The 25,855-nt window shown below is 41.3% G+C and overlaps 1 protein-coding gene and 1 long non-coding RNA gene across 6 annotated transcripts; one reads left to right on the forward strand and one right to left on the reverse strand.

The window, feature by feature from the left end:
- The first annotated feature begins 346 nt into the window (after nucleotides 1-346).
- FAM221A (family with sequence similarity 221 member A) lies at nucleotides 347-6,326 on the forward strand. 2 transcript variants are annotated; one of them, XM_078870310.1, is made up of 7 exons: nucleotides 347-550; nucleotides 2,312-2,485; nucleotides 4,145-4,335; nucleotides 4,722-4,928; nucleotides 5,100-5,225; nucleotides 5,397-5,488; nucleotides 6,187-6,306. In XM_078870310.1, the coding sequence occupies exons 1-7, from the start codon at nucleotides 486-488 to the stop codon at nucleotides 6,295-6,297; spliced, it is 966 nt and encodes a 321-aa protein (XP_078726436.1). In that variant the 5' UTR covers nucleotides 347-485; the 3' UTR covers nucleotides 6,298-6,306. The 2 variants fall into 2 exon arrangements, with proteins under 2 accessions (XP_078726436.1, XP_078726445.1); XM_078870319.1 differs by lacking the exon at nucleotides 5,397-5,488 and having other exon boundaries at nucleotides 6,187-6,326.
- A 531-nt stretch (nucleotides 6,327-6,857) lies between these two features.
- On the reverse strand, nucleotides 6,858-20,284 carry LOC144943127 (uncharacterized). Of its 4 annotated transcripts, none has more exons than XR_013639460.1 (4): nucleotides 20,151-20,281; nucleotides 12,845-13,260; nucleotides 8,151-11,296; nucleotides 6,858-6,997 (listed from the first exon to the last, which is right to left on the reverse strand). It is a non-coding gene; the product is annotated as an uncharacterized LOC144943127 (long non-coding RNA). The 4 variants fall into 4 exon arrangements; XR_013639458.1 differs by having other exon boundaries at nucleotides 6,866-6,997; nucleotides 7,282-11,296; XR_013639461.1 differs by lacking the exon at nucleotides 6,858-6,997 and adding an exon at nucleotides 17,594-17,762 and having other exon boundaries at nucleotides 7,089-11,296; nucleotides 20,151-20,284.
- Between the last annotated feature and the right edge of the window lie 5,571 nt (nucleotides 20,285-25,855).

Below are 25,855 nucleotides of genomic sequence, written 5' to 3' on the forward strand. Positions count from 1 at the left end.
CTTATGTATCAATACAACACTGGACACGTTTAAAAAAAGCTTTGTAGCTCATCGGAAATTCGTGAAGAAACACTATTCTGTATCAATACAACACTGGACATCTGTTTTAAACAAAAAAGCTTTACAGCTCATCGGATTCCTTCAGTGATAAAAAAAACGAAAACATTCAAATTCTGATTTCGAGCGTGCTCGGTTCAAGACCAACGAAACGGACAAAGGAAAAGCAGCAACGCGCACGTGGCCACTCGGCGTGACGACGACGACGTCGTCGCTGCGGCGTCACGTGACAGGGGCGCGGCGTCACGTGACAGGGGCGCGTCGCCACGGAGACGGCCGCGCACCCTTCCTGGGTGACACCGCGGCTGGTGGCGGTGGCAGTGAGGGGGGGTCCCTCTTGAGACTTTTGATCGAATCAACTCAAAGAACTGCAGCTCGATCGTCGCTTCATCATCCTCGCTAACCACCACCACTACCACCACCCCCACATGGAAGGGTTTCGTTTGAGCGCGGACGCGGCGTTCGCCGTGGACGAGTATCTCGAGTACAAGAGGTGCAAGTTTGGACCCCCTTTCCCCGCCGTGTGGTTGAGCGTGTTTTTTTTTAAATATAGACTTTTTTTCTATAAACTTTTTTGAACGTTTAACGAGTGCGCCTTACAGGTTTGCGCATTTTATAAAAGCCGGTTTTTTTCAATTGTAAGTCTTGATAATAGAGATTGTTTTGGGGAGGGTTAGATCGCGTAAATATATAAATGTGTCGTTAAACCCGCCACCACCCGACATAGCCAATTAGTAAGGTTGCTGTCACGTAGTCTTGGCATCGCACGCCATAAACAACGCTTACACTTTGTTATGAATCTAGCCGTTAAGCCCTAACGATTCACCTTCGGTAGGCGATTATCCGCACCTATCGAATAGAATAGTTTGAAATTAGCTTTTGTTTTGCTATGGCATGGATCGGCAAACCAATACCAATAACCCGCCACGAAGTCACGGTGACGTCCCTACGTTGCCTGTGCCAGGCTGGGTGCACTTTGAGGCCACGTGAAGTTGTCGAAGGCTCGCTGAGAGGGAGGGTCTCGGGACAGACCCAGCAGGTGCCATGGGTTGGCTGACTGAGATGACCGTGGGATGCACCACCGGCTGTGCCAACGTTGCTGGATTTTATCTGCCCGGAGCTCCTCTCGTTGTTGTGAGCGTCGTTCATCTGCCCGCCGTTGCTGCCGGAGGGCAACTGCCTCCAACTGCCTAGTAGCAGCATCGTCCTTCACGAGCCACCTCCAAACATGGACATGTTCACAAACAACCCCCTCACATATTCTTGGTTCTTTCGGTAAAGTCACGTAGAAGAGAAATAATAAAAATATAAAACAATTTAAAAAACGCCACTTTTTTTCAAATTTTCTTGCTGTGGATTTCACACCTGATGATGATTGCTTGTGTTGCAGTCGAAACGTGAGAATTTTTATTGTTCTATATTTTTTTTTATTTCCCTTCTACGTGACTTTACCGAAAGAACCAAGAATATGAATCCCTGCAGTCACGAAAGCTTTAAATAAATAAAACTCCCTCACAGTTGCCTAATGAAGCCGGAATTAGGGTACAGCATCACCAGTGTGGTGTTAAGCTGGTCCACGAAACTGATGGTTCAGTTTGAGTGTCCACTACTCAGAAAAAAATTACCAATTTCATGAATGTTTTACATGGTTCGCCAAGTCAGAGCATGTGCAGAGTATTTCAGCTGGTAAAATTGATTGTGGAGGCATGAGAATTGCATTTCAAACTTAAATGTCTCTCATGTTCCCAAACGAAATGGAACAAACGATCCAACTGCCCTTTTCTACTTTTACTGTTGGCTTCCATTGACATTAAGTTCAAACGGTCAAATATCTTCATATGGTAGGAAATTTTTCAGAATAATGTAAAAACGCAAGAGGGTTTTTCTAAAATTGGCCTCAAAACAAGCCCACGACCTCTATAGACTCATCTGCTTTAAAATGAAGGAAATTATTGGCTTTATTCACCGTGCGGGAAACACTAACTTTCACATTGATATTTATTGCATTTTAATTCAACATCGCTGGAGAACACAAACCAGCACTGAGGATGGCTGCTTGCGTTGTGGCCGAAACGTGAGAATTGTATTTTTATTATTTATTATTTCCCTTCTACGTGACTTTACCGAAAGAACCAAGAATATGAATCCCTGCAGTCACGAAAGTTTTAAATCGAAATTCAGCAGGTCACAGTAAATCGGTGTCGTCTGATCTATCTGACTGAGTCAAGCTAAAGTCACGAGTGATTGCTGACAGGATCGTTGGAGAGGATGACGGCGGGAAACTGATGAGTCCACAGGAGTACGCCGACTACAAGAGACGGGTGCTCCCCCAGCGGGAGCGCAATCGCCTCTTCGTAAGCTGGAGCGGTCCGACCGGCATAGATTGCAAGCTTGTGGGGCCGGAGACCCCATGCTTCTGCACTCACAGGTGTGTTTTCTGTTTGCTGTCTCGTCTCAATTTTCCTGCAGCAGGGTGTCTCAAACTCCATTGCGCACGCCTTAACATAGTTCCCTATTCCACGTTTACTAACCATCCAAAATGTTAATTTGCTATGCAGAGCTTACTGGCAATGATTCATCATAATGGAAACCGGATCCATGGAGGGAGGTTAAGAATGGAACTGAAGGAAATCTTGCCCTTACGTTAAAGTTATCTACTTAAAAGCAGATCGTTTGTGCTATTAACATAAAATCTGCTTCACCTTTTGTTTAGAACTCAATTGCCTTTGAAATGATGGCAGAGGTTGATGCGATGTCCTTTATACGTTTAAAGGTGCAGCCCTGCAATTGCTTACTCACACCACTGCTAACGGAAGGGCCTCCACGAGAGGAAGCTCCACTCTTCAATGCTCACCAGATTTTCTGGAAAAGATGGGAGCATATTCTTAGGTTTTTTCGGTAAAGTCACGTATGTAAAACATCAAAATTAATGAAAATAAAATAAAACAAAAAATCACGACGTTTCGGAGGCAACACAAGTCTCCGTCATCAGGTGGGACCGTCACAGCCGAATTAGCTACATCAAGTGATGCAGCTAATTCGGCTGATGACGGAGACTTGTGTTGCCTCCGAAACGTCGTGATTTTTTGTTTTATTTTATTTTATTATCATTAATTTTGATGTTTTACCTACGTGACTTTACCGAAAAAAACCTAAGAATAAAAAGATGGGAGCACCCACTTTACCCCACCACAAGCGACCTAACGATCTCCTAGCAAATGCGATGTGCTAACCATTACATTCAAAAGCATCCCTGTCCTTTGTAATATATGTAGATATAGCCAATAAGGTGTATCTGAACCACTACTGAAATGGTTTCCTTATGCATTGCCTTTTATATTGCCTGCAATTGCAATGCATTACTTATTTTACAAGCTAGTTTTATTCATTAGGTAATGTTCCTGACCGGGTATATCACATTTTCATATTTTTTACGTTTAAGCACTTTTTTTAATTATACACTAGAATATACATTGATGTCATATGTAAAATTTACTCGATTTCAAAATGCTATGTCATCTGTGAATACTCGTACTTGCCAACGCTACCAATTTAAGCAGTAACTTGCCAATTTTTAAAACCTGATACCACATAGATTCTCAAAGCAAACGGCAATATATATATATTTTTTTTATCTCAAATTGTATAAAGCGGTATGATTAACTTTGAATATCGACATGTGGTAAACGGTTAAACAATTAATATCCTACCACTTTAATCGTTTGGGCTGGCAATTATTCAATAATAAAGGATTTTTGCAAGCATTAAAACTTTTTTTACATTTCTGTAAAATCGCCTGAAGCTGGTTGTAATCACCAGCAAAACATCATACTCAAATTGTAAATGTTGTGGGTTTACTCTCCAACACACTGGTAAGCTTAAGTAGTCACTAATTGGCACATTTTGTTTCCGTGACAAACCTTTCTAATTGGCTGTCAGGTGGTGGTGTGTTGACAACACATTTATATTTACGCGATCTAACCCAATACACCTTTATGGATGTTGGCCACGAAAGCCGATGTGTTAAACCAAATTAATCATACAGTTGTTGGTAAATAGAAAATGTTAGTTGTTTACATTTCCTCAGATACAAGCAGCACCAGACTGACCTGGAGGAGATCCCCAAAGAACGACCGATACATTTACCTTGTCGAGTTCATGGATGTCGCTGTGCTTCCTACCTCTATATTCCAAGCAATGGATCCCAGGCTATCCGCTGTCACTGCAAGCATCCAGCCAATGAGCACCGTGAATATGAGCCATATGTTTGTAAAAAATGTAAGTTGGGACAAATACATCCTTTAAAAAATGTTTAGTCCAAACAAGTAGGCATGTGTGTTTAATTTGTTGTCCTTTCCCCGCACGTCCGATTAGCATGGTTGACTATGTGCGGTGCGAAAGAAGTTCAACATATACATACATGGCAATTCTTATAAGTGTTTATTGTTAATTACATATATAGAAAATATATACACTAGTCTGCTTATATTTAAACCTTTTAAACCCCTAAAGCCTTAAACTTCACTGTTATGGTTGATGTTTTCTGTGTAATTTGCTGCACAATTTGTATTCCTTGGGTACCATTGTTGAAATGTTAGTACAGTATTTCAGAATCTACAATTAATCTTTCTACCACTATAAAAGTGCATACTCTTTATTTGCAGGTGCAGTCTGCAAGGGCTTCCAAAGCTCATTCTCATGCAGTTGTGGGTACCCGACACGAGCTCACCAGATGGTAGTGGAAACAAAGGAGCAGCGTGTGGATCGTGGGAAGCCAGTTGGACACGATGTACCGTATGCAGCCATGGGGGGCCTCACCGGCTTCAGCTCATTAGCTGAGGGTTACCTTCGACTCGATGCAAGTGGTGTAGGTGAGCATTCATAAGTAGAACAAACGCTTGTTTTATGCAGTTCTTAGAATTTTATGTGACAAAATACAGCACTGAACAACACATGTAAACACAGTGCACAATATATTTTTTTTATGAGTTTCCATGTTTACGAAATACAGCTAATATTTTTTTGTGCACCATTTTCTGTAGGTGTTCCAGGAGATGACTTGCTAAATGCCCCCATCACTGCTCATGACCATCCATTTTTGAGGGCACATTCAGGGACAGCAGCCTCACTACTGCCCCATAATTCTTCAAGATCCACAGCTGATGCAGGTAAAACTCGTTTTTTGCAAGATTAAATACATTGTACGTATATTCCTAAGTCATACTGTCATGGAATATACATTTTTGATTATAACACTACAGTATTTTAAAATTGTTCGTTGGTTAATTTACATGAACATTCAATATTGTACTTGGCTGCAATTAAATATTTTGCTGCAGGTGCCAAGAACTCACTCACACAGGGCATCACCAACTTAAAGCTCAGTGAAGAAGAGGATATGGCAGAATTGGAAAAGCGTTACCAGGAAAGAGTGAGTGGTTTTCTTAAAATAGTCTCATGCAAGAGTTGGCCATGTGGCTCATAAGTCAGAGCACTGAGTCAGCACGTTTGGCATCCTGGGTTCTAATCCAAGTAGCCACCCGTAAATAAACTGAGTTCTCAAGTGTGATGAGTTGATGGTCTCAGCCTGGCCACCAATGACCTTACAAAAATCCATATTAAATCAACATTTTCATATTATTTAGCTAAATTCCACCACTGAGAATAAAAAAATAATATCAGCTTTGTCATTCAACAGTTTTATTTCAGAGATTATGGGAAAGTGCACCCCATTCTGTCGGATTAAAAAAGGTATATTTGTTATGGTAAATCCTCTGAAATATCGATTTGGTTCACCATTCTCGGACACATGGGATGCACTGCTGTGATTTCTAAATGGAATCGTTTGAGTCGTGGTATGATGCAGAAAACACAATTTGTATAATCTGGGGGAAAACATTTAAAAACCTCACATACAACATAATATATATTTGTGCACATGTATACAATAAAATGTTTTAGAATTCATAGTAGATTTAATTAAAGGAAAAAGCTTAGTATTGCATAATAAAGAGCAATAAAATCATTTTGAGAAGTTAAGGTAAGGTGGCTTCACTGTTGAAACAAGAGGTTGTTTTAGTACATGTTATCAAAGTAAATGTGTTGAACAGCTGAGCTTGCTTCACACAGATAAAACTTCAAAGACAACAGGCAAGAACAGGTGCAAGTGGAAGGGCACCATCTCAAGCCAAAACACAGTCACGTGGAAAGGGAAAACAAGCCACACCATCTGGAAAGTAAAGATCTGCTCGGATGGGACATGGCTATAAGTGACCTTTTATGCATATGAAATTTCCCTTTAAAGTCTTAATTTCATTAAAATATGTACGTACATTGTAGGTATAAGATCCTATTATAGCTTATCATATTTGTAATGTATTTTTATTGAACAAAAACATTCATATATATAGTATCACTTAGTTTAAAAAAGTATATATACTCTGTTTTCTGAAGCAGTTTTAAGATTTGTTGTGGTATTATATATTGCATACACATTCCTTCTGGTTTAATATGAAAAATAAAATTCAACAGTACAAAAAGCCGTGTAACTTTAAAATGGAGTACAATAATACGTAAACTGTTGACAAAACAATGAAAGTGAATATTTACCAAAAACAATATTAAGCTTGATATATGACATTTTTGTGCTGATTTTGATTAAAACAGTATTCTTGACAACATCACTTGTTTTGTGACAGCAGATGACTATTAAATAAGCATGCATTGATTGTCTGAATAAACACATAGGCTAGTAAAAAGTAAACAATGAATAATAATGTATTCACAATTGCAAATGTATATTTAAAAAAAACACTAACATTATCATGACAATTGTTAAAAATAAACATTTAAAGAAATGTTGACATTGACAAGAATATATCCAAGAACATTTCTTCATGATCGGATTATACCATTTCAATATGACTAGGATCATATCCATCTGAAAAACAAAAAAAGTGTAAATTTTATTATAAATGACGAACATAGCATTTAGAAATGACTACATTTAAATAATTTTAACATTTCCCACATTAAAATATGAGTACAACACCAAAAATACAATATAGTAGACATTTCTGTTCGGATACTCTGAAGGTTTCAATAAACAATACTGAAATGTAATACTTTTTTACGTGAAGATTATTTCGTAAGATAAAATGACAGCAGAAATGTGTAACGATTCATGCAGTATGATGGTGCAAACTTGTTATGAAGTGCCAATACCTTTACTTGACTGTTTTAGTCGGGATGGGAAGCAGGTTAGGAGCAAATGACATCCACAGCAAGCAGAGTGTTAGTAGCTGCAGTGTTTGTTTTAACAGTGGGAACATGCAGAGGTAAGCAACCGTGCACATCATCCAAGCCGTGTCCATTGTCCTTAATGGAATCCGATGCAGCAGCTTTAAGGTTGTCTGTGTATTCCCATGCGACTTTAGCATGCTCTGCGAGTGCCATCCGGTTACACTCATTCAGCTGCCTATCTCTACGTTCATGCTTACTTAAACTGTCTACAAACCCATCATCCTTCACCAGACAGAGACAGCCAGGGATGTCAGAACAGTCTTCACATTCACCTTTCATAGAACAGACATTTTCTACTATTAGAGGGGATTTAGACTGCTCGATATGTTTCACATGAATTGTGTTTTCAGATTTAATTTTAATTGGGGAAAAGATCATGCTACAGCTTGAATAGAATCGTGGCTCTGTAATGCAGCCAGTGATATTGCAATTGTACTGATCTCCAGATGCACAGATAACCTGGTTCCTAATTGTATTCTCATCATCTGTTTTTCTGTCAGGCTGATTTCCATTGGCATATTTTGGTGGTGACATTTCCTCTTGAGTGTGGCTTTCATACAGCTTTGTGCTGGTGTATGATGTTAGCTCCTCTTTACAAAGAATTACTAGAGATTTGTTAAGTTTATCTTTGTGGCTGTCACATTTGTTTTTAATTTGTAAACCATGTTTTGATGTTTCATTGTGTTCATTGTCACTGTAACCATTTATAAAGAGCAACTTATTTTCACCAAATAAATTATTAGAGTTGTGTGTGGCCTTTTCTGTGCCTGTAGTAATGTCGCAAAAATTACCATCAAATTCCATGGTCAAGGCATCTTTGCTCTCTGTTGCAGTGATGTTATCTGGCGCAAGAAGCGCATCTTCAGATATAGATATTCCAAGAATCCTTGCAGCCCTTTCAGCAAGGGACTCCTTGAGTGATGTAGATGTAAAACCTAACTCAGATTGATCTTCATGTTCATCTCCCAGTTCTTGAGAGGCAATAAGAGCTGTTAGATCTGGCTCTGAATGCCCATGTCTTCGTTGTAGTGATGATGATGGTGTGCTCATATAGACATCATTCCCATGGCTTCTGTTGTAATGCAAAAGTCTCTCACTTGGCCCCTTCTGATGGAAATGCAAGTTTTCTTTTTCCAAGTTATCTTTAATCCTGTTTTGTTCATTTCCATCATCAGCATCATCAATTTCCACTTTGTTGGTAGTAGAACCGTCAGATGAGTATGGTGATGAATAATCCCCTACATTTTGACGGCTATTTTTTGAGCCCCATGCAATGTGTGATCTTTCATACTGACTAGATGGCAGTTCTGAAAGGTTTGGCTCCGATTTTCTCCTCTCTAGTGTATGTGTCAGTTCATCCTTCTGCCCACTGGGCATGAGCACATGGAAGCGTTGGTAGACATCTTGAGGACGCTGGATGGAAGGATCGTGGTCTTGTTCCTCGGGATCATCTTGCAGCTCTCGATTTATGTTTTCCAACTCGCTCACCACATCCCATGGTCTTCTTCCCACGGGTCTCAGTAGAAATTGTCCAAAACTAAATGAATCTGCAAGACTGTTTCCTTTCAATGTTATTGTAGGAACTTGTGTATTGGCTTCGATAGCTGCTTGACTATGTGCTCCTGTGGGTTCTTTTAAGCTTTTGACTTTATAGAAATACTTGCTATTGAACTTTTCCTTGCCACAATTTGTTCCTCTCTTTCCAGTTTCCCTGTTTTGACAAGATTTGTTTCCTTTGGAGCCGACTTTAGTATTACCTTCTTTAAGAATCTGTATTTGTTTTCCATTTATTTTAGATCCAAATTCACTTTTAATTTCCTCATTTTTCGTTTCACCAGTAATATGGGATGTATTTTGTGAATTCTGGGTTTTCCACCTGCAATTAGAAGCTTGGAAATGTTTACCCTCCACCTCTACAGCATGCCCATGAATTTGTCTATTTTTCTGTGACACAAATGTTCGTTCATCAGGATATAGCTGCTTTGGAACACAGTGCAAGGTAACATTATTAAGCTGATGTTTTTGTGATAGTGGTTTTTGACGTGTGTCATACATTTTTGCTTCACCTTTTAGTTCAGAACTAAATTTCAGTGGGTGACTTAATATTTGGCTTTCACATGCATGCTTTTTCGCCTTTTCCTCTGCTTTTTCTTTGGCCTTGCGTGCCTCTTCCTCGGCGATCATTTTCCCAGTGAGTGCTTGCAGCTCCAGCTCACTTGCAGACTGCGTGTGCTGGTGGGAGTGTTCGGGAACGGCGTTACTGCTGCCGTTTGACACATCTGGGAGCCAAATGCCACCTTGATCCACATCCACAGACTGACTTGGCACGGAGATCAAACAGAACACAGTTTCTCCCACAGCTCCTCGCTGATGCACGCCGGTCCGGACTCCAAGCAGGCTACGTGGCATCTGACCACCACTTGCTTCATGTGTCTTGTCACCTTGAAGAATACCCTCCTTTTTATCTGTATGCAACACAGATCTATGTTCACTTGCTATTTCTTGTATGTGGCCCTTTCTTGAGTGAAATGCATGATCAGCACTTGTTGAGGTACTGTCCGGATATTTTAACTGCATGTACGTTATGTCATCTGAATGCATTTTATGCTTGTTGATTTCATGGTTTGACTGCGAATTTCTCCAAACATATGAATCCTGATTTAGTACAGGTAACACAAGTGATGGAGGTGGTATTTGCTTTGAGTACAACAATTGTTTGTCTAAACCTTCCTTTACTTGAATGTAGTTTACAGAATTGTTGTCATTTGTAGACTTCCTCACACTGTGACCATTGTCTTGATTTTGGCGCTCAGTTTCCCAGTGTGCCTTGGGGACAATTCGCACTCGTGGGTCTGTGAATGGAATGTATTCAACACGAGCTGTTCTAAGTTTTTGTTTGTTTTCACCAGTAGAGTCAATGCTGTTTTCATTGCTTGCATGTTGATTTTGCTGGGATGTATTCTCTTTATATTGAGAAATGTAATCTGGTGGTTTGATGTATGTGGGCAGCTGTACATTTTGATATTTCATTTGTGATTCAGGAGGCATAAATAATCTGTCTGGGGAAAATTCTGCTGATGACTTGTACTGCCCATTTTCATGTGTACTCGTATGACAACACAAGTTTTTCAATTGAACTTGTGTTGTTGGTCCCTTGTAGCAATCTTTGCTTCTCATTTGGTACATCTCGTATGTTGGCGGTGGAGGCCTGAATGTTTGAGGTTTTTCAATCTTCTCTGTTGGTAGGGGGGTTGCTTCAAAGTATTGTTTTCCTGTGTACAATATTGCATGTGCATCTGATGTTGCCTGGAGGGAAGTGCTTCCTTTGCCTGGATTCACCAACATGTCCTTGCTGTCCTGACCACACTGACTTGAGGAGTAATACATCCCTGACATGTCCTGGTAGTCACTACAGCAATGGCTTGATACATATTTGGAATTCACTTTTTCTCTGCTATTCCTGTGCATATTTTTACTCTGATCGGTCAATAATGCATAGTCTGGATTTATTTTACTTTGTTGCAGCTGTGTAGTCTGTGGTGCAGAGTTCTGAGATAATTCCAGGGTCGGAGGTTCAGCCTTGTATGGTGGAGGCTGCGGGTAGGTGCTGGGGCGTGGGATTGCTTCTGCATTAGCTGGGTAGCCGTGCAATCCAGAATATTCCGAGGGAAGTGTCGAGTCACGAGACACTGCAGGGTACGGTGGGGGGTTTGCCTCGCGAGACACTGCAGTCTGGTTGAAAGGGCCATGCTGCACTGTGTTGTATGATGGGGGTTGATCTCGTAACCCTGCAAGGTAGGCAGGCGGAGAGACGTCAACATGAGGCGGTTGGTGGTTTGTGTAGTCCAGCAGCACGCTGAAATCCTGGCCACGGCGCCGCCAGTAACTCACGCTTTCATCTGATCCCTCCAATAATGGAAGCTGGTTTTCAAAGTTCCTGCAGAACAAAATAAATATTGTGATAAAAATGCATCAATACTAGAACGCTTTTAGCATTTGTAACTCTCTGTTTTTTCTTTTCAATGAGCCATTGCTGAAATCCTGGGTCAGGGGTAGACATCAATCATGTGCGAGTGTGTGTTTTGTAGAGCATGCTGTTTTGCATTCATTTTTTATACATGTTTTTGAAACATTTAGGACATCTTAAAGAGTTTAACTATTGGAACAATATTTTAAGTGCTGGTGACTAATTCATCATATTCAAAAGGATTACAGTGTCTTTGTGAACGCCTTATACAGTGTATACAGTATCGCATCCCCTTAAGAATTGTACAACACTGTATTTTAAGCAGTTTCTCTGCCAATTCGTAATCGGATGCAGACCATTCATTGAAAACAACGACGGGCCATTTCAAATCAAGACATGCCCTTTGGCTCAGTCTTTGTATTATATTTGCCATGTCTGTTACAAGGGTGACAACATTTTATTGGTATTTCATGGGTTTGGAAGAAACTTTCAGTATGTGGGGTGGGGGGCATGAATATCAGCATAATAATCCCCAAAACGGAAGCCAAGACCGTGAAGTTGATGTTGCCTTGGTGAAATCCAAACTTCAACATACCATGTGTCTGAGCTCATATTTCTTCAGGAGTACATCTTTCATATAGCAGGTGTACCCTGTTGCCAGTTGATTGTGATTACTTTCTAATCACCCATATAAATTACGAGAGTGTAAAACCAAACCGTGGCCGAATGAGTTATGGCGTAAAGTTAGCACAGCAGTGGAAAACAAACAAAAAAATAAAACTGGGAACTGCAATTGTTCCACTGAGTAACTATCCATGGCATAAATGATGTATGCAGCACTTTAAAACAAGACAAATAAAATTATGTACCTGGTATGGCTGCCAGGATGCAACCACAGCAAGCTTACCAGGGATTCTCATTTCGGTCAATTATATTGTATTTTAATTGCACCAACAGTGGGCATTCATATAATCTGCCCACAGGTGTATATCTAGGCATGTAACTGCATCGATTAACATTTGAAATTGATTCTTGTGATCAGAGTACTTGCAGAGAATTGTGCACGTAAGAATCAATAGTTTAAAATGTGTGTATATTGTTTGACTGGTCAGCATAAATCCTGCAGCCTATTGATGTGTTAGATAGGTGTGTTCAAGCGTCACGTAAAGGTATCTATGTGGTGTTTGAAAATCTTAACTCCTGGTTTATTGCCAGAAAGGGTGAAACCTATTCTATTTAAGTATTAATAGTCGATGTAATGCACTGTTGTCACATTCTCTGCATATGCCAGTGGGTTTTTTTATAGGCATACAGTAAGTACTGTATAAGCAGCAAATATGCATACATATACATTTGTGTAATCTGTTCGTTTCTCAAAGGAAATTATGTTACAGCTGTTCAAACAAAGTACAAGCACATTTCATTTCAGGCAAATGACACAGCAGTCAAAGAAAGGAAATGATGTCTAAAAATGCTGAAATTTTTTGACGGTGCGTTTTTCTCCAGCGAGCTCCTCACCTTATGGTCACAGGGGGGCTTTGGTGCTGCATTTGCCCCTCTTCATAGTTCGCCTTTTCACTTACGAGCTCTGCCCTTTCCCTGGAGGGCTCGGCCCTTGCGGGGTGCTCTTGTAGTGTCAGGCTGGAGTGACGTGTGGCGCGGGGAGCGGGCGGTGCGTCGTGCCACACATCCTGGCCAGGAAACCCCTGCTCCAGCCCTGACCGGGGCGGCTCCATCCGGAGTGGAGGCTGTGTGCTGCTGCTGCTGCCGGATGTCGGCCTCCTGCCCGACCTGAAGCCATGGGAAGCCAGCAGGTCGGCAACGCTGTACATATTCTTCAGTAGCCGGCGGTTTTGTTCAAGGCCACTGTCCTTCACTGCGCGCACACTCCCACTCTCCGCTTCCTGCCGAACGATTATTCAGGATGAGAGTGCCTGATTTGCGACAACAACAACAAATATTTAATTATTCTTGTAATTGTTTTCGGAATAAAGTACTTCACGAGAATGAATGTACCACAACAGCAGTGACCATAAGAAATGGAGTGGAAGATATATTTGATAGTCTAAATAAAAAGTAATTTAAACAGGTGGCATAATACCAGCAAGCTAAGCAATTACATGAATCGGGATCATCTCTACATTGTCTAAATGCCCTCTAAGTGAAACAAGTATGGAAATTAATGTAATGGAAATGGATGATAAAGACACGTGCCTTTTTTTATCCCCACTCTTATCTGTGCCATCTCGTACCGCTTAAAAGTATATATTTTTCAAGAGTTAAAGAAACATTGTATTCAAATATCTTTTTTAAACTCTAGTTTTTTTTTATCAAACTTAACTCCTCCTTTGCCATTAGCTTAGCTCTACACACACTTCATGGTGCACATTTCTCTGTAAATACTTTGTGACAGCATTCAATGTGAATTTAAATGAAAGGTTCATCTGGAGAAAGGTTCACTCTGGCAAGCGTTCCCATTGTGCAAACACATGGACATTCCACACTGCCGATTTTTTTTCGTTTGAAAAACACTTAAAGTGGTGCCGTCCCACGCTGCAGACCCAGATTTAAAGAGCAATCTGGCCCAAGATTGCTGGGGTTTTTTCACCAACACAAGTCTGTAAATATGGGCAAACATTTTAATTACGGTATGTGCCGAGAATGCAGCCATGGCTTAAATCCCACTACTCGTGCCATTAATTTCTTCAGACCCAGTGTGTGAATGTGTACAACAAAAAGTACTGTGTTCAATTGCCAGCAGCCTTCCTCAGGCTGCACCTGTACCAACTGGGGGAACTGCTTTCACCCGAGAGCCGTGACCTGCTATGCTGAGAATTTGATACATCTGGAGATTGGGGAAAGATGGAGGTTGGTATGGTTTAGTCATTACTACACCCATGATGCAATTTGAAAGCATTCCCGTAGAAGGAATTAGAAGCAAGGCCAATCATCTGGTTTTCATGTGCATGGTGGAAAATGTACAAAAAGTCCTCTAAAAGCTTTTCGTACTTTACGCACAAATGTAAGATATTCTAAAACGCTAGATTTTTTCAGGAAGCAGATTAAAAAGGTGGGTAATTAAATTACAGTACTACATGAAGTGTTATTTGGTGGTAAATCCATCAATGAATATACATTTTAGAATTCCCTTGTCATCAGTTTTTGCTTCGGTGCCAATATAAATGTAAACTAATCAGACACAGGTGCATAATGGTACTCATACGTGAACTTCAAAGTCACAGTGGCAGGTGCAACTCTGAACCAGGTGTGGCACTGCAACAAAGTACTGGATGATTTACTGCAACACTCATTCAATAAACAGCATTGGTAAAGAACGTCTCCTAACTGCTCATGGCCATTTACATCGTTGGAGAGTTGTATTAAAGTCAAGGAAATCCAAACAGCAGTTTTTAGATGTGTTGTTGCTGCCCTTGTATTACGTTCATAAAATAATTTGGTAGGACATAAAGACAAACTGTACAGTTGTCTGCCTTAAGGTTTTAACACAGGATATGAGACATCTTGTCTCTGGCCCTTGCAGTGTACCTCAAGGGTGGGGTATGACAGTTGTTGGGAGTATTTGGCCAAGATGACCTCAAACACCCACATTTAATACTTGTGCCATTATTGCAATGCGGAAAGACACACCTAACCTTTGAATCATGTTTAAAAAAAGTACTTTGGAGTAAAATCATTAACGTCGACATCTTAAGTCTGTGAAAAGTCTGCCTTTGTTTCATTGTCAGACAGGATATTGTTCTCACACAAAAGGCCATTGTAGAGTGTACAAAATCAGTATATCCGTGCCTGAGAGTAAATTTATGAGCATACACACACCAATGTAAAACTATGTGGTAGGCAAACTTACGTGCCAAAGTGTGTGGCTTTGTGGGCTCTTAACTTTGTTTGCATTTGGGTGAGTGTGTGTCGTTAGGGCGGGTTGATTGCATTTCCTGGACATGTGATCCAGCAAGGGACCTGGTGGGCGAGGAAGTGACTTTTTAGTTTGGGTCACGTATCGCATTTCACGGATCATTCCCGGTGAGCTTAACCCCTCATCTCCCAAAGGTTATCTTTTGTCTGCTCAAACATACTTTAATTACCCTTTTGAAAAAAAAACCTATAGAACATCCTCTCACAAAGCAGCACATCTTTTGGAGTGAAACATGTTTAGACACCCCCAAAGGATCCGATGGTAAATCATGTATTCCTTTGATTACCTATGGGAATATGTTTGAATCCAATAATATTTAAGCATATTTAAATCACATCACACTTCGCAAAAGAGATGCCATTAAGGTTTTAAAACAAAAAAAGTTGCACCAACCTAGTTTTAGCAGCTATTTAAAAGTTCACTAATCACATAAATGATGCATGTCAGGCTCTGCTTTGTCAGGGCATCAAATGGAAAGTCTGATTCATCTTACTCTTCTGAACATTTTTTTAACCGTCCTTCATTTCCCCGAGTCCTTTTTAGGTGCTTTCATTTAAATTCATATTGTTGAAATACAGTTTAAACAACTCCATGCAAAGCGTAACGTTCTCAATCAGCATTTATATAACCAAAACTCATTAGTTTTCATTTTCTTCCACGTGAAAAAACTTTTAGCTCATTTAATGAGCATACAAAGTTATATAAACGTATGACGAAGCCCATCTTGAGGTTTCACTTTAAGCACAGGAGCTAGTGGCTGCAATTGAATATATTCCAAAGCCAGGCAAGGTTCTTCTCTTGTTTAATTTTCTAAATGTATTTGTATTTGTACCCCGACCGTCATCTACAGTTTTGTTTTACTTTATGCTATCACACATTTGTGATTTCACTTGAATAACCATTTGCAGTTATAAAGCCCTCGGCTACTTTGCCATCCATTGTGAGTGCCTGATGACACGTTAGGATTTGTGTTTGAAATAATAAAAATTTACATGTGTGTAAGGCACATTTAACTGATTTGTTTAGGTCAGGGCATGTGAGTAGAAAAGGTATGAAAACATGTTATTGCAAAGTTCACCACCATGGGAGTAAATGCCGTGCTCTAGTCAACGTTTGCAATGAATTGTGAAATAGTACAGAGAGAGAGAGAGTGCAAACACTAAGGAGGTTTAGAGACCGAGGCCTGGAAATGTGAGCGTTTCAGCGACTGCTCGTGAGAGATGCCTCGACTGCCAGGGCACCGAATGCCTCATTCCATACAGTATGGAAGCTAACCGGTTTATATTTCAAAGTCAAGTTATTCCCTGGCTGCAGCTTTTAAGGATGAATTCTTTCCTAAAAATGCAATATACTTAGCCAGCCAAAAAGTGCTTTGGTGAACTGAGCATACTGTACCCGTATATAACCGCCTCGAACTGCTGCTTATATTGGATTTACTGCACCTCTTTACCTCCACTTTGTTATTTTGGGAACATGTAAAATTGTTTTTACATGTCTCATTTCAACACAGCTGTGTTGGGTTTAGATCCAGGAGTCTGGAATTATGTTTTCACTGACTTTTTTCCCCCATCTCCTGTGCCCGTATAGAGAGAGGTATTGCTGGCGGTTGGCAGATCCACTTGTTATGTAGGAAAGGAATGGCTTCACATATAGAACCCAAGGCATGAGCACTTTGTGAGCAGACAGCACAGTCTGTGTACCTACTGTATAGCGGGCAGGCATGGTGGATATGGCAAGATAACGTGGTGCAATGTTTGTAGAAGCACTTTGCTGGTGAAGTAAAATGGAAGAGTACATTTTAAAGGAGTGTGGCGAGTTAAGAGTTTAATTTGCATGAACACCTAGTGCTGCTAAAATGTCAGTGAATTTATTCACCTGCATACACAAAACTGTTTTCCAAATGAAGACATTTAATGCGTTATTCGTAATAGTTTTCTGAAAATAATGATGACCACAACAAAGTTGCTGCTATTGGCAAGAGTCAGCAAGGTCACATGGTGGAAAGATATCAATGTGGTATTTGTGGCCGGATTAGTGTCTGCAATAAACACGTCTGATATTGGCCCATTGTTTGCCCTCCTCGTTTTCAAAAGAGAGTTTTTGCTGACTCGAGAGAAAACCCTAAGCTGGGTTACACAAGGATGAACAAATCCTTGTTATTTAAAAACATTCAATAAGAACGGCCAGCTGAGATGTATTTATATTGTGGTCCTATTTGGTGGCACAGTTTATATACTTTTGTAGCACGATACAGGTGTTATGCTTTACAATATTCTTCAAGAAACATGACATAAATGAGTATGTTAAGAAAAATCCATTAACTTGTGGATTACCTTGTAGATTATCCGGTTGGATTATCCAATGGTTTTTAAGTCGCATTAAATAAATCGAGCTCTGCAGCTTGTGAACACATACACAATGGCCACGTGCTCTCCCACACAAACGGAAAATCCTTTTACTCTTGCAAAAGGAGTTGTGGCCAGTATCTGTCGGCACCTAGAACTGGGGGGGGAGGAGAGGGGGGGAAGCAGTGGTTGTTTTTGTTTTGTCGCATTTACTCACTCTGTGACTTCAATTGTGTTGGCGCCCTGTTTAATGCATGGGCGTAGTGAAGGTGGGGGCACCCGGGCCAGTCTTTCCCACTTAAGGGGGAGCGAGTTTGCGGTTGTGAAATTGTAAATAGGTTCAAGTAGGCAAGACTACATATAGTGGTCTTACTGGATTTCACATTAAACCCAGTTGTATGCGCAAGATGTATATGTGCAAAGGAATAATGTGGCGAATATATGACGCATTTCCAAATGTTGAGAGCATCAACAGCCTATGGTAATGTATGCCTACAAATGCTGACATTTGTACGAGCATTCCCGCACCTAAAAAAATATTGCCAATGCGTTTTAATTTATGTCTATTAGTAGGGGGGGGGGTTGCTAAACGTTACAAGAATGTTGGAATATCTGTACACGAAGTGATGGGTTGGAGCGTGTCCTTGAAAGTGTTATCTTGACACGTTTGATTCACGTGGAATTTAGATAGAAAGCAGGCCACCCATCAGCCCTGTGTGTAACGGCGCATTCCACCACAGGACTCATCAGATAACCGAAGTTGCACTTAGAATGCCAAGTATGGTGTGCCCACAATGCCAACAGAAACATTACATCACTTCGTAAGACGGAAAATCTGCACAAAAAATATAACAGACGATGTTTAATGCTATTATTTATTTTCCATAGGACTATTTTTAAAAGATATAACAAGTGGTATATGTCTTCTTGGTTCTTTCGGTAAAGTCACGTAGAAGGGAAATAATAAAATAAATAAAATAAAGCAATAAAATTATCACGTGAGAATTTTATTTTAACAAAATAAAATGAATAAAATTAAATTCTCACGTGATAATTTAATTTTAATTCTCACGTGATAATTTTCTTTTATTATGTTTACTTTTTTTATTCTTTTATTTCCCTTCTACGTGACTTTATCGAAAGAACCAAGAAGATGAATCCCTGCAGTCACGAAAGCTTTAAATCGAAATTTAAGTGCCATATGCTTTCGTTACACAATTTCTTTTTACATTTTAAAGAGTTTGATATAAATTACATTACTGCATTGTTGTATTTTGAAAGTGCTGAACGCATTGTGCAAAGAAGGCAGGTAAACCTGAGTTCGATTCGCACCCACGACTAACATCAGTGGCCAGTGATATCTGAACTATTTATTCCAATCCCCCACTGCCTTCACCCAACTCGCACTCACCATCAGCGGTTAATGTCTGGCCAAAGAACTGCAATCACCGACACGGTGTGGGAAGGAAGGACTATCATCGTCCAACAGTTTATTGACAAAGCATCGTCAAGTATTTGTTCGTGAGTGTATTGCATATCACATTAACGATGTATTTAGTTGTTTTCCCCGTTACACTGACGAGAGAAAGAGCCATTACAGTCGTGGAGTGTGTTCGTCTCTGGGCCATGTTTACTTTCCCGTTGCCCTGAAAACATTCACTGCCCAGGATGTGTCCCAGCCCAAAGTCTCCCAGCCCAAAGTCTCCCAGCCCGAAGTATCCCAGCCCGAAGTATCCCAGCCCAAAGTCTCCCAGCCCGAAGTCTCCCAGCCCAAAGTCTCCCAGCCCGAACTCTCCCAGCCCGAAGTATCCCAGCCCGACGTCTCCCAGCCCAAAGTCTCCTAGCCCGAAGTCTCCCAGCCCAACGTCTCCCAGCCCGAAGTCTCCCAGCCCAAAGTCTCCCAGCCCGAAGTCTCCCAGCCCAAAGTATCCCAGCCCGAAGTCTCCCAGCCCGAAGGCTCCCAGCCCAAAGTCTCCCAGCCCGAAGTCTCCCAGCCCGACGTCTCCCAGCCCGAAGTCTCCCAGCCCGAAGGCTCCCAGCCCAAAGTCTCCCAGCCCGAAGTCTCCCAGCCCGACGTCTCCCAGCCCGAAGTCTCCCAGCCCGAAGTCTCCCAGCCCGAAATCTCCCAGCCCAAAGTATCCCAGCCCAAAGTCTCCCAGCCCAAAGTCTCCCAGCCCGAAATCTCCCAGCCCGAAGTCTCCCAGCCCGAAGTCTCCCAGCCCAAAGTCTCCCAGCCCAAAGTCTCCTAGCCCGAAGTCTCCCAGCCCAACGTCTCCCAGCCCGAAGTCTCCCAGCCCAAAGTCTCCCAGCCCAAAGTCTCCCAGCCCAAAGTCTCCCAGCCCAAAGTCTCCTAGCCCGAAGTCTCCCAGCCCAACGTCTCCCAGCCCAAAGTCTCCCACCCCAAGACAGACCACGCACACCACACACCAGCGATGCTGTGGCGCACGAATAAACACTGAAAAGGAACAAAAACACATGAAAGGGGGGGTAGGGGGTGGTGGAAACACCACGTACAAACGCTCCTGTGATTTATAAACGAACTTACTTCGGTTAAAGGAGGGCAGATGAAGCGGCGATGGTGAAGTCACAGCACCCGATGGTGATGTGATGGCGCTCGAATGTTTTTTTGTTGCAGAGAAACGCTTCAGTGTCTTCAAGCTTCCCACCGGTCCCACGGAGTTGTAACAACTAAACTAGCAAAACTCTGAATGAGAGGTCAGTGAGCCTGGGCTCTACCAACTACAAGCTCAGCAAGGGGGGTGGAGGATTGTGTGTGGGGTTTGAGAGGAGTCAGGCTATACCACTGAAGACGCACACCAGCCTTTGTTTCCTCAATAATGACTTTTTACAGTGATCACTTTGCTTGTTTTACGATTGCGTGCGACGTGTCCAACTCTTTAGGTCTATTCAGAACTGCAAAGTTAACGGGTTGTTTCAGAGTGCCTCCGGTGTAATTGACAGCACAAAGGGTGAGCTGGTGTGGCAGAATGGCTGTGCCAGGCTCGGTGTCACACTCCAGCATTCCAGGAATTTGAGATCAGCAGACACGTGTTTGTGCATATGCACCACTTTGTCTCCCCACCAAGGAATATACAGTATTCTAGTTAATACTACATTTATATCATATATATATACATTACGTTTAATAACATGCATTAAAAAAATCAATCCCAAGCTATATGAATTTAAATTATTCAAGGGTAATTTCCCAATTTCGTATATCCCCTTTAGGACAATTTTACTCGTTTTTAACGAATAATTTGACACTGGTGAATTTGAGATCACTGGCAGCGGTAGCATATTTAAATTGTGTAAACACCACAATTGACAGGTACAGTTCGTTTCTGTAACTAGTACCTGCAGAGGCTTTACTAATGTTCCATTGCCATCACTTCCATACTAATGGTAATATGAAAAAAGTGTTCATGTCTGAGTGGGCTCTCACCTGATTATACTGTACTGTATAAAAATAACTGCTGTATGTGCTAAGCTATGCTGCGGAAAATATAGCTCGCGTTTGCACATCTCACGACCCTATTTGCTGATTCGTAACTGGCTGGGCATGTGCAGACACGGATATATCAGATTACATCATATATAAAGTGTTCTAAATTGACAGGCAGGTGACAGTGATGGTGTTTTGGTAGAAAGACAAGTCACCAAAGGTGTGCGTGCTCGGACTACGGTTATGTGCATTTTGGTGGTTTTACTTTTAAATATCTGAAACCGTAACTTAAACATCAAAAGTAGAATCTTACACCAAATGATGTAAGAGTGCGACAATGTACGACATGCAACCAATGCGATGACGGAGTGTCTTCACTTTCCACACGAGCCACAGAGTAGAACATTGACTCCGATCACTCATTTCATACTTTCAACCACAAAGTCAGTGTTCATATAGAGAGGTCCAAGGGTCAGTAAGTGTCCCTTCATAATAAAGGTTTTTGGGTTCGATCGCGTTATTTATAAATGTGTCGTAATCCTCCACCACCCGACATGGCTAAACAGTAAAAAATGTGTCACGTTTACAAAATAGTTCACTACTTTAGCCCACCGGTGTGTTGAAGAGTGAATCAACATCATTTAAAATTTGAGTACGACGTTTCGCTGTAAATTACATCCAGCTTCATCGGGAAATTTGCCAGAATGTTGAAGCCATCACTTGCTCCCGGTCCTAAATAGAGCAGCAGTAGGGTGACGTCATCACTTAATTGATTCAGGTGCAGTGATTTGAAACTAAGTGTCCCTTGCTCACCGAAATACCACCACGAAAGAAAAGATTTATAGAAGCATTTTTCTCACGGTAAATTAGCCAATGTCAACTGAATAGTATACTTCACTTGCATGATGGTAGATTTTTCACTAAAACAATACATAGCACATTTTCACATGTATATGTATGTGCTCAAATATAGTTCTATGAAAACTTTTTTTTTTCAATGGAGAGTTACCGTCACATCTTTGGTAAGGGAAAAACTAAAATGCGTATTAATGGCATATTTGATTACCTCATTATTGCCATTAATTTGAAATCTGAAAATGAATCTGAAAACTTCCGGTACAAAGTATTAAGAAGAAGGTTTGTACTCGCTGTGGAATAATAATTGTTTTGAAACGAGATGAAATGTTAAGGATTAAGAATTTGTTATAGATATGTATCCAGTGGACTGACAAAGGGCTGTAAAAGACCATGTATTGTTTCTGTTTCTATTTCGTTTCCAACAACTGAAGAATTTGGTATTTGAACATGTGCATAATTTAAATTCAACACAAAAAGTTAATCCCACTTAGATATTTCAGATGTTAAATTATTATAAATACCGTTGTACTTTTTCTGTCAATCACTGATTGAACTCGACGTCTGAAATGGGTACTATTCATGCAAGTTTTAAAATTGAAGACAACACACTTGTGAAAAGGCTGTACAGTATACATACACTGCACCTCATGTGCAAGCGATGTGCGGTATTGTGGTGTTTACTCGTGGCGAACCATAGGTGGCGATGTAAGGCAGCAGCATTCTGTACCATTACCAGAGGTCGCAACCGGGTACCCGATACCCGTACCCTACCCGATACCCGGCTACCCGTACCCGGCCAAGTACGGGTACGGGTAGCCGTTTGCGACCCTGGTGCGGCCGGGTACGGGTACGGGTAGGCCGTGAGTCACTGGTGAGTAACCGTTTGTCACTCATTTCGGGTAGGGTACGGGTAGGGAACGGGTACCCGTACTCGGCCAGGGAACGGGTACCCGTACCCGGCCGGGTACGGGTACCCATTTGCGACCCTGGTGCGGCCGGGTACGGGTAAGGAAACAAAACCCGTTTGCGACCTCTGACCATTACTAGAATTTGGTGTCAATCGATCTCCATTTACCTTCATTGAGGTTTGAAGCCATCTCTGTAGGAATTTTGGCAGTGCAATTACATACAAAGCATTCTAGAGTATCTGTATTTAGCTTTAATATTGCAATATAACTGCCCATACACATTCTTTGATATTGAATTTACATTGCAAGTTGAAGTAAAATGATCTTGTGTTTCAGATGTTTTCCTCAATAGTAGTATTATTTTAAAAGACCCAATCTAGTATAACCTCTTCCTTAGAACTCTAGCATTAAAATATAATTGCCAGCCCCTGGTATCGTCTTTGCCCGAGTTTACGCATACTTAATGTGCACATTTTTTTGTCTCCAAATGTCGTTGAAGTTTCTTCATCGTACATACGGTTATGACTATTGTCACTCTCTGAGATCACTTTGGTGGTGCCGGCTTGTTAAAATAGATGCAAGGAAGGCCTGAAGACCTGCCTGCAGGCAATGACAGTTACTCTAATAGTATAATGAATAATTCTGCAGAAATAACATGGATGCGAAGCGTGCTCATTTGCAACTGCGATCACCAGCCTTAAACATCTGCACCATTTCCTTGTTTTATACACAAAACTAAAATTGGGATATTATCATATCTGACATGAGGCATATTGCCTTAAATGATTTGAACGCTTTTCTCCATAAACTGCAGGGACATGTTGATTTCAATGGGATATTCTGCCACCTACTGGGCATTGGAAAAAAGTTTAAATCCAACGTGATTACAGTACTATACTGCTTTTTGTGATCTCTGATTAATGTTATATTCTTTGTGAACTTTATTTCAATGTTGTCCAGTGGAATCCAACTAAAACATGTTATATTAGAGGTATGTGGAACAACCAAACAACTTACTTAGACATGTAACAGTTGACGACCCAAGTAATTTTAATGTCATCATCACCATCATAATTTTGCTTAATGAATGCCTCCCCAAACCTTCACACTTCATCATGATCAACTCCATATCTGTGACCATCATCCTGTTGGGCATGTTCTCTCCTTTGGCTGCCATTGTTACCACTCTTGTCAATTGACCACAATCTCTTCTTCTGATGTTTCCTGCCAAGACCCACATTTGTTCTCTACCCCATGTGACCTCTTTCTGTTCTTCAGCATAATTTCCAGCGTGTATCTTTGTGTACCTTTCAGATGTTGTTACATTTTGTCAGCATAAATGTTTCTGATAAATTTGAGTCATAGCAGATAATTTCCATTGATGGAAAACTTTCCCCTTTAGATACATTTGTATGTTGATTTTCATAATAAAATTTGTATTCCAAAAGCACTCCAACCTTCTCTCACTCAGCCATTTCATAACTTTGATCCCAGTTCACCTTAAATAATTCATCATCCTCCTTCTTCTGCTCCGGTGTGTCAGGTGAAATCGATATACAAAGCTTCTCCAAATTCTGTTATCCTTCCCTCTGCCATCTTCCCCCCATCAATCTCAGTCCTCAAATATATCTTCCACTTCCTTAAATAAATATTTTGTACCGTCCACCATATTTTGCAGAATTGAATGTCTCCCTGACGATGTTTGTGATTGTTAAAAATGAAGTCACGGCCACTCAGTGACCTAATAAAATGAAAACCAAGAGTAATGGTTGAAACGAATGGCAGAGCACAACTTGTGAATGTAAATCCTGCTATTTTATTATGTTTTATTTGTATTCTTTTAATATTTCCCTTCTACGTGACTTTACCGAAAGAACCAAGAAGGTAAATCCTGCTGTTGATAATTACAACTATACCAGCATATGTGGCAACGGTCATGAAAGTTATACCTTGTAGATATGTGCAATTAAAATTAAGTTCATAACATCAGACATGATGCATCATCTGGTGTGAGTCAATGAGTAAAGCATTGATAATTAACGAGCTAAGACTTGCACTTTACAGATGCCACTTTTATAACATGACAGTGGGGGAAACAAGCCACTCACCAAATTCTGAATAGAATACGTAATGTGAAGGTCAAGACAATAGTATTACAACACTGCAGGTGGAAATCGCCACTCAACACCACGCAGCATAAAGTCACACGTTTATTGTGCTCATTATTTTCCATTACAGATACGCATTAAACATTTAAATGCACTGCTCATTCATAATGCAAAAAAAGTTTTATTTTTTTACGTGGGTGTTAATAACACAGAAAAAAAAGATGACTTGTCCAGTATCACACGTAGTTTTTCCCCCGCGTGTGTCAAATGGTGTCGGAGAGACCCTGATGTTAAACCGTACTTGAGCAATGTGTGGATGTGATCGGAATGCTGCATCGCGTGCGTGTGGGAATGCAGATACACCCGCATAAAATGAGCGGTGGATGCTTCTTCAACTCACGTCCCCCAATCCACCCACAATCCCCCTCGCCGTCTCTTAATTATTCACCCAGCACACCATTAACTCATTCCTGCGGAGGGAGCTGGTAGGAACGTTGGGTTGCTCGGTCAATGGCCAGGGTCAACAGCGGCGTGTTGTATTCCGCAAATATGCCCGACTGTGAGGGCGGGCACAAGCCGGCGTGAGTAGGTGAAACGTTGAGTTTTATAAGGGCACCACGGGGTGACCAGCCCCTCCCCACCCAGCCCCTCCCCACCCAGCCCCTCCCCACCCAGCCCCACCCCTCCCACCCCCCACCCAGCCCCACCCTCCACACCCAGCCCCCCCCCCACACATCCTCACCCCTCCCACCCCCCACCCAGCCTCCCCACCCAGCCCCTCCCCACCCTCCCCTCTCCACCCAGCCCCACCCCTCCCATTTTTGGATGCACGACGGTTGGACGGACACAATAATCCCCTGTGGGTTAGTGGAACCAGGTGGTTCCTACCAGTATAAAATAGTTTCGTGGTTGGAGCATGATTTTCAGGCAA

This window comes from Lampetra fluviatilis, chromosome 2, assembly GCF_964198595.1.
Source record: "Lampetra fluviatilis chromosome 2, kcLamFluv1.1, whole genome shotgun sequence".
Taxonomy (NCBI): Eukaryota; Metazoa; Chordata; class Hyperoartia; order Petromyzontiformes; family Petromyzontidae; genus Lampetra; species Lampetra fluviatilis.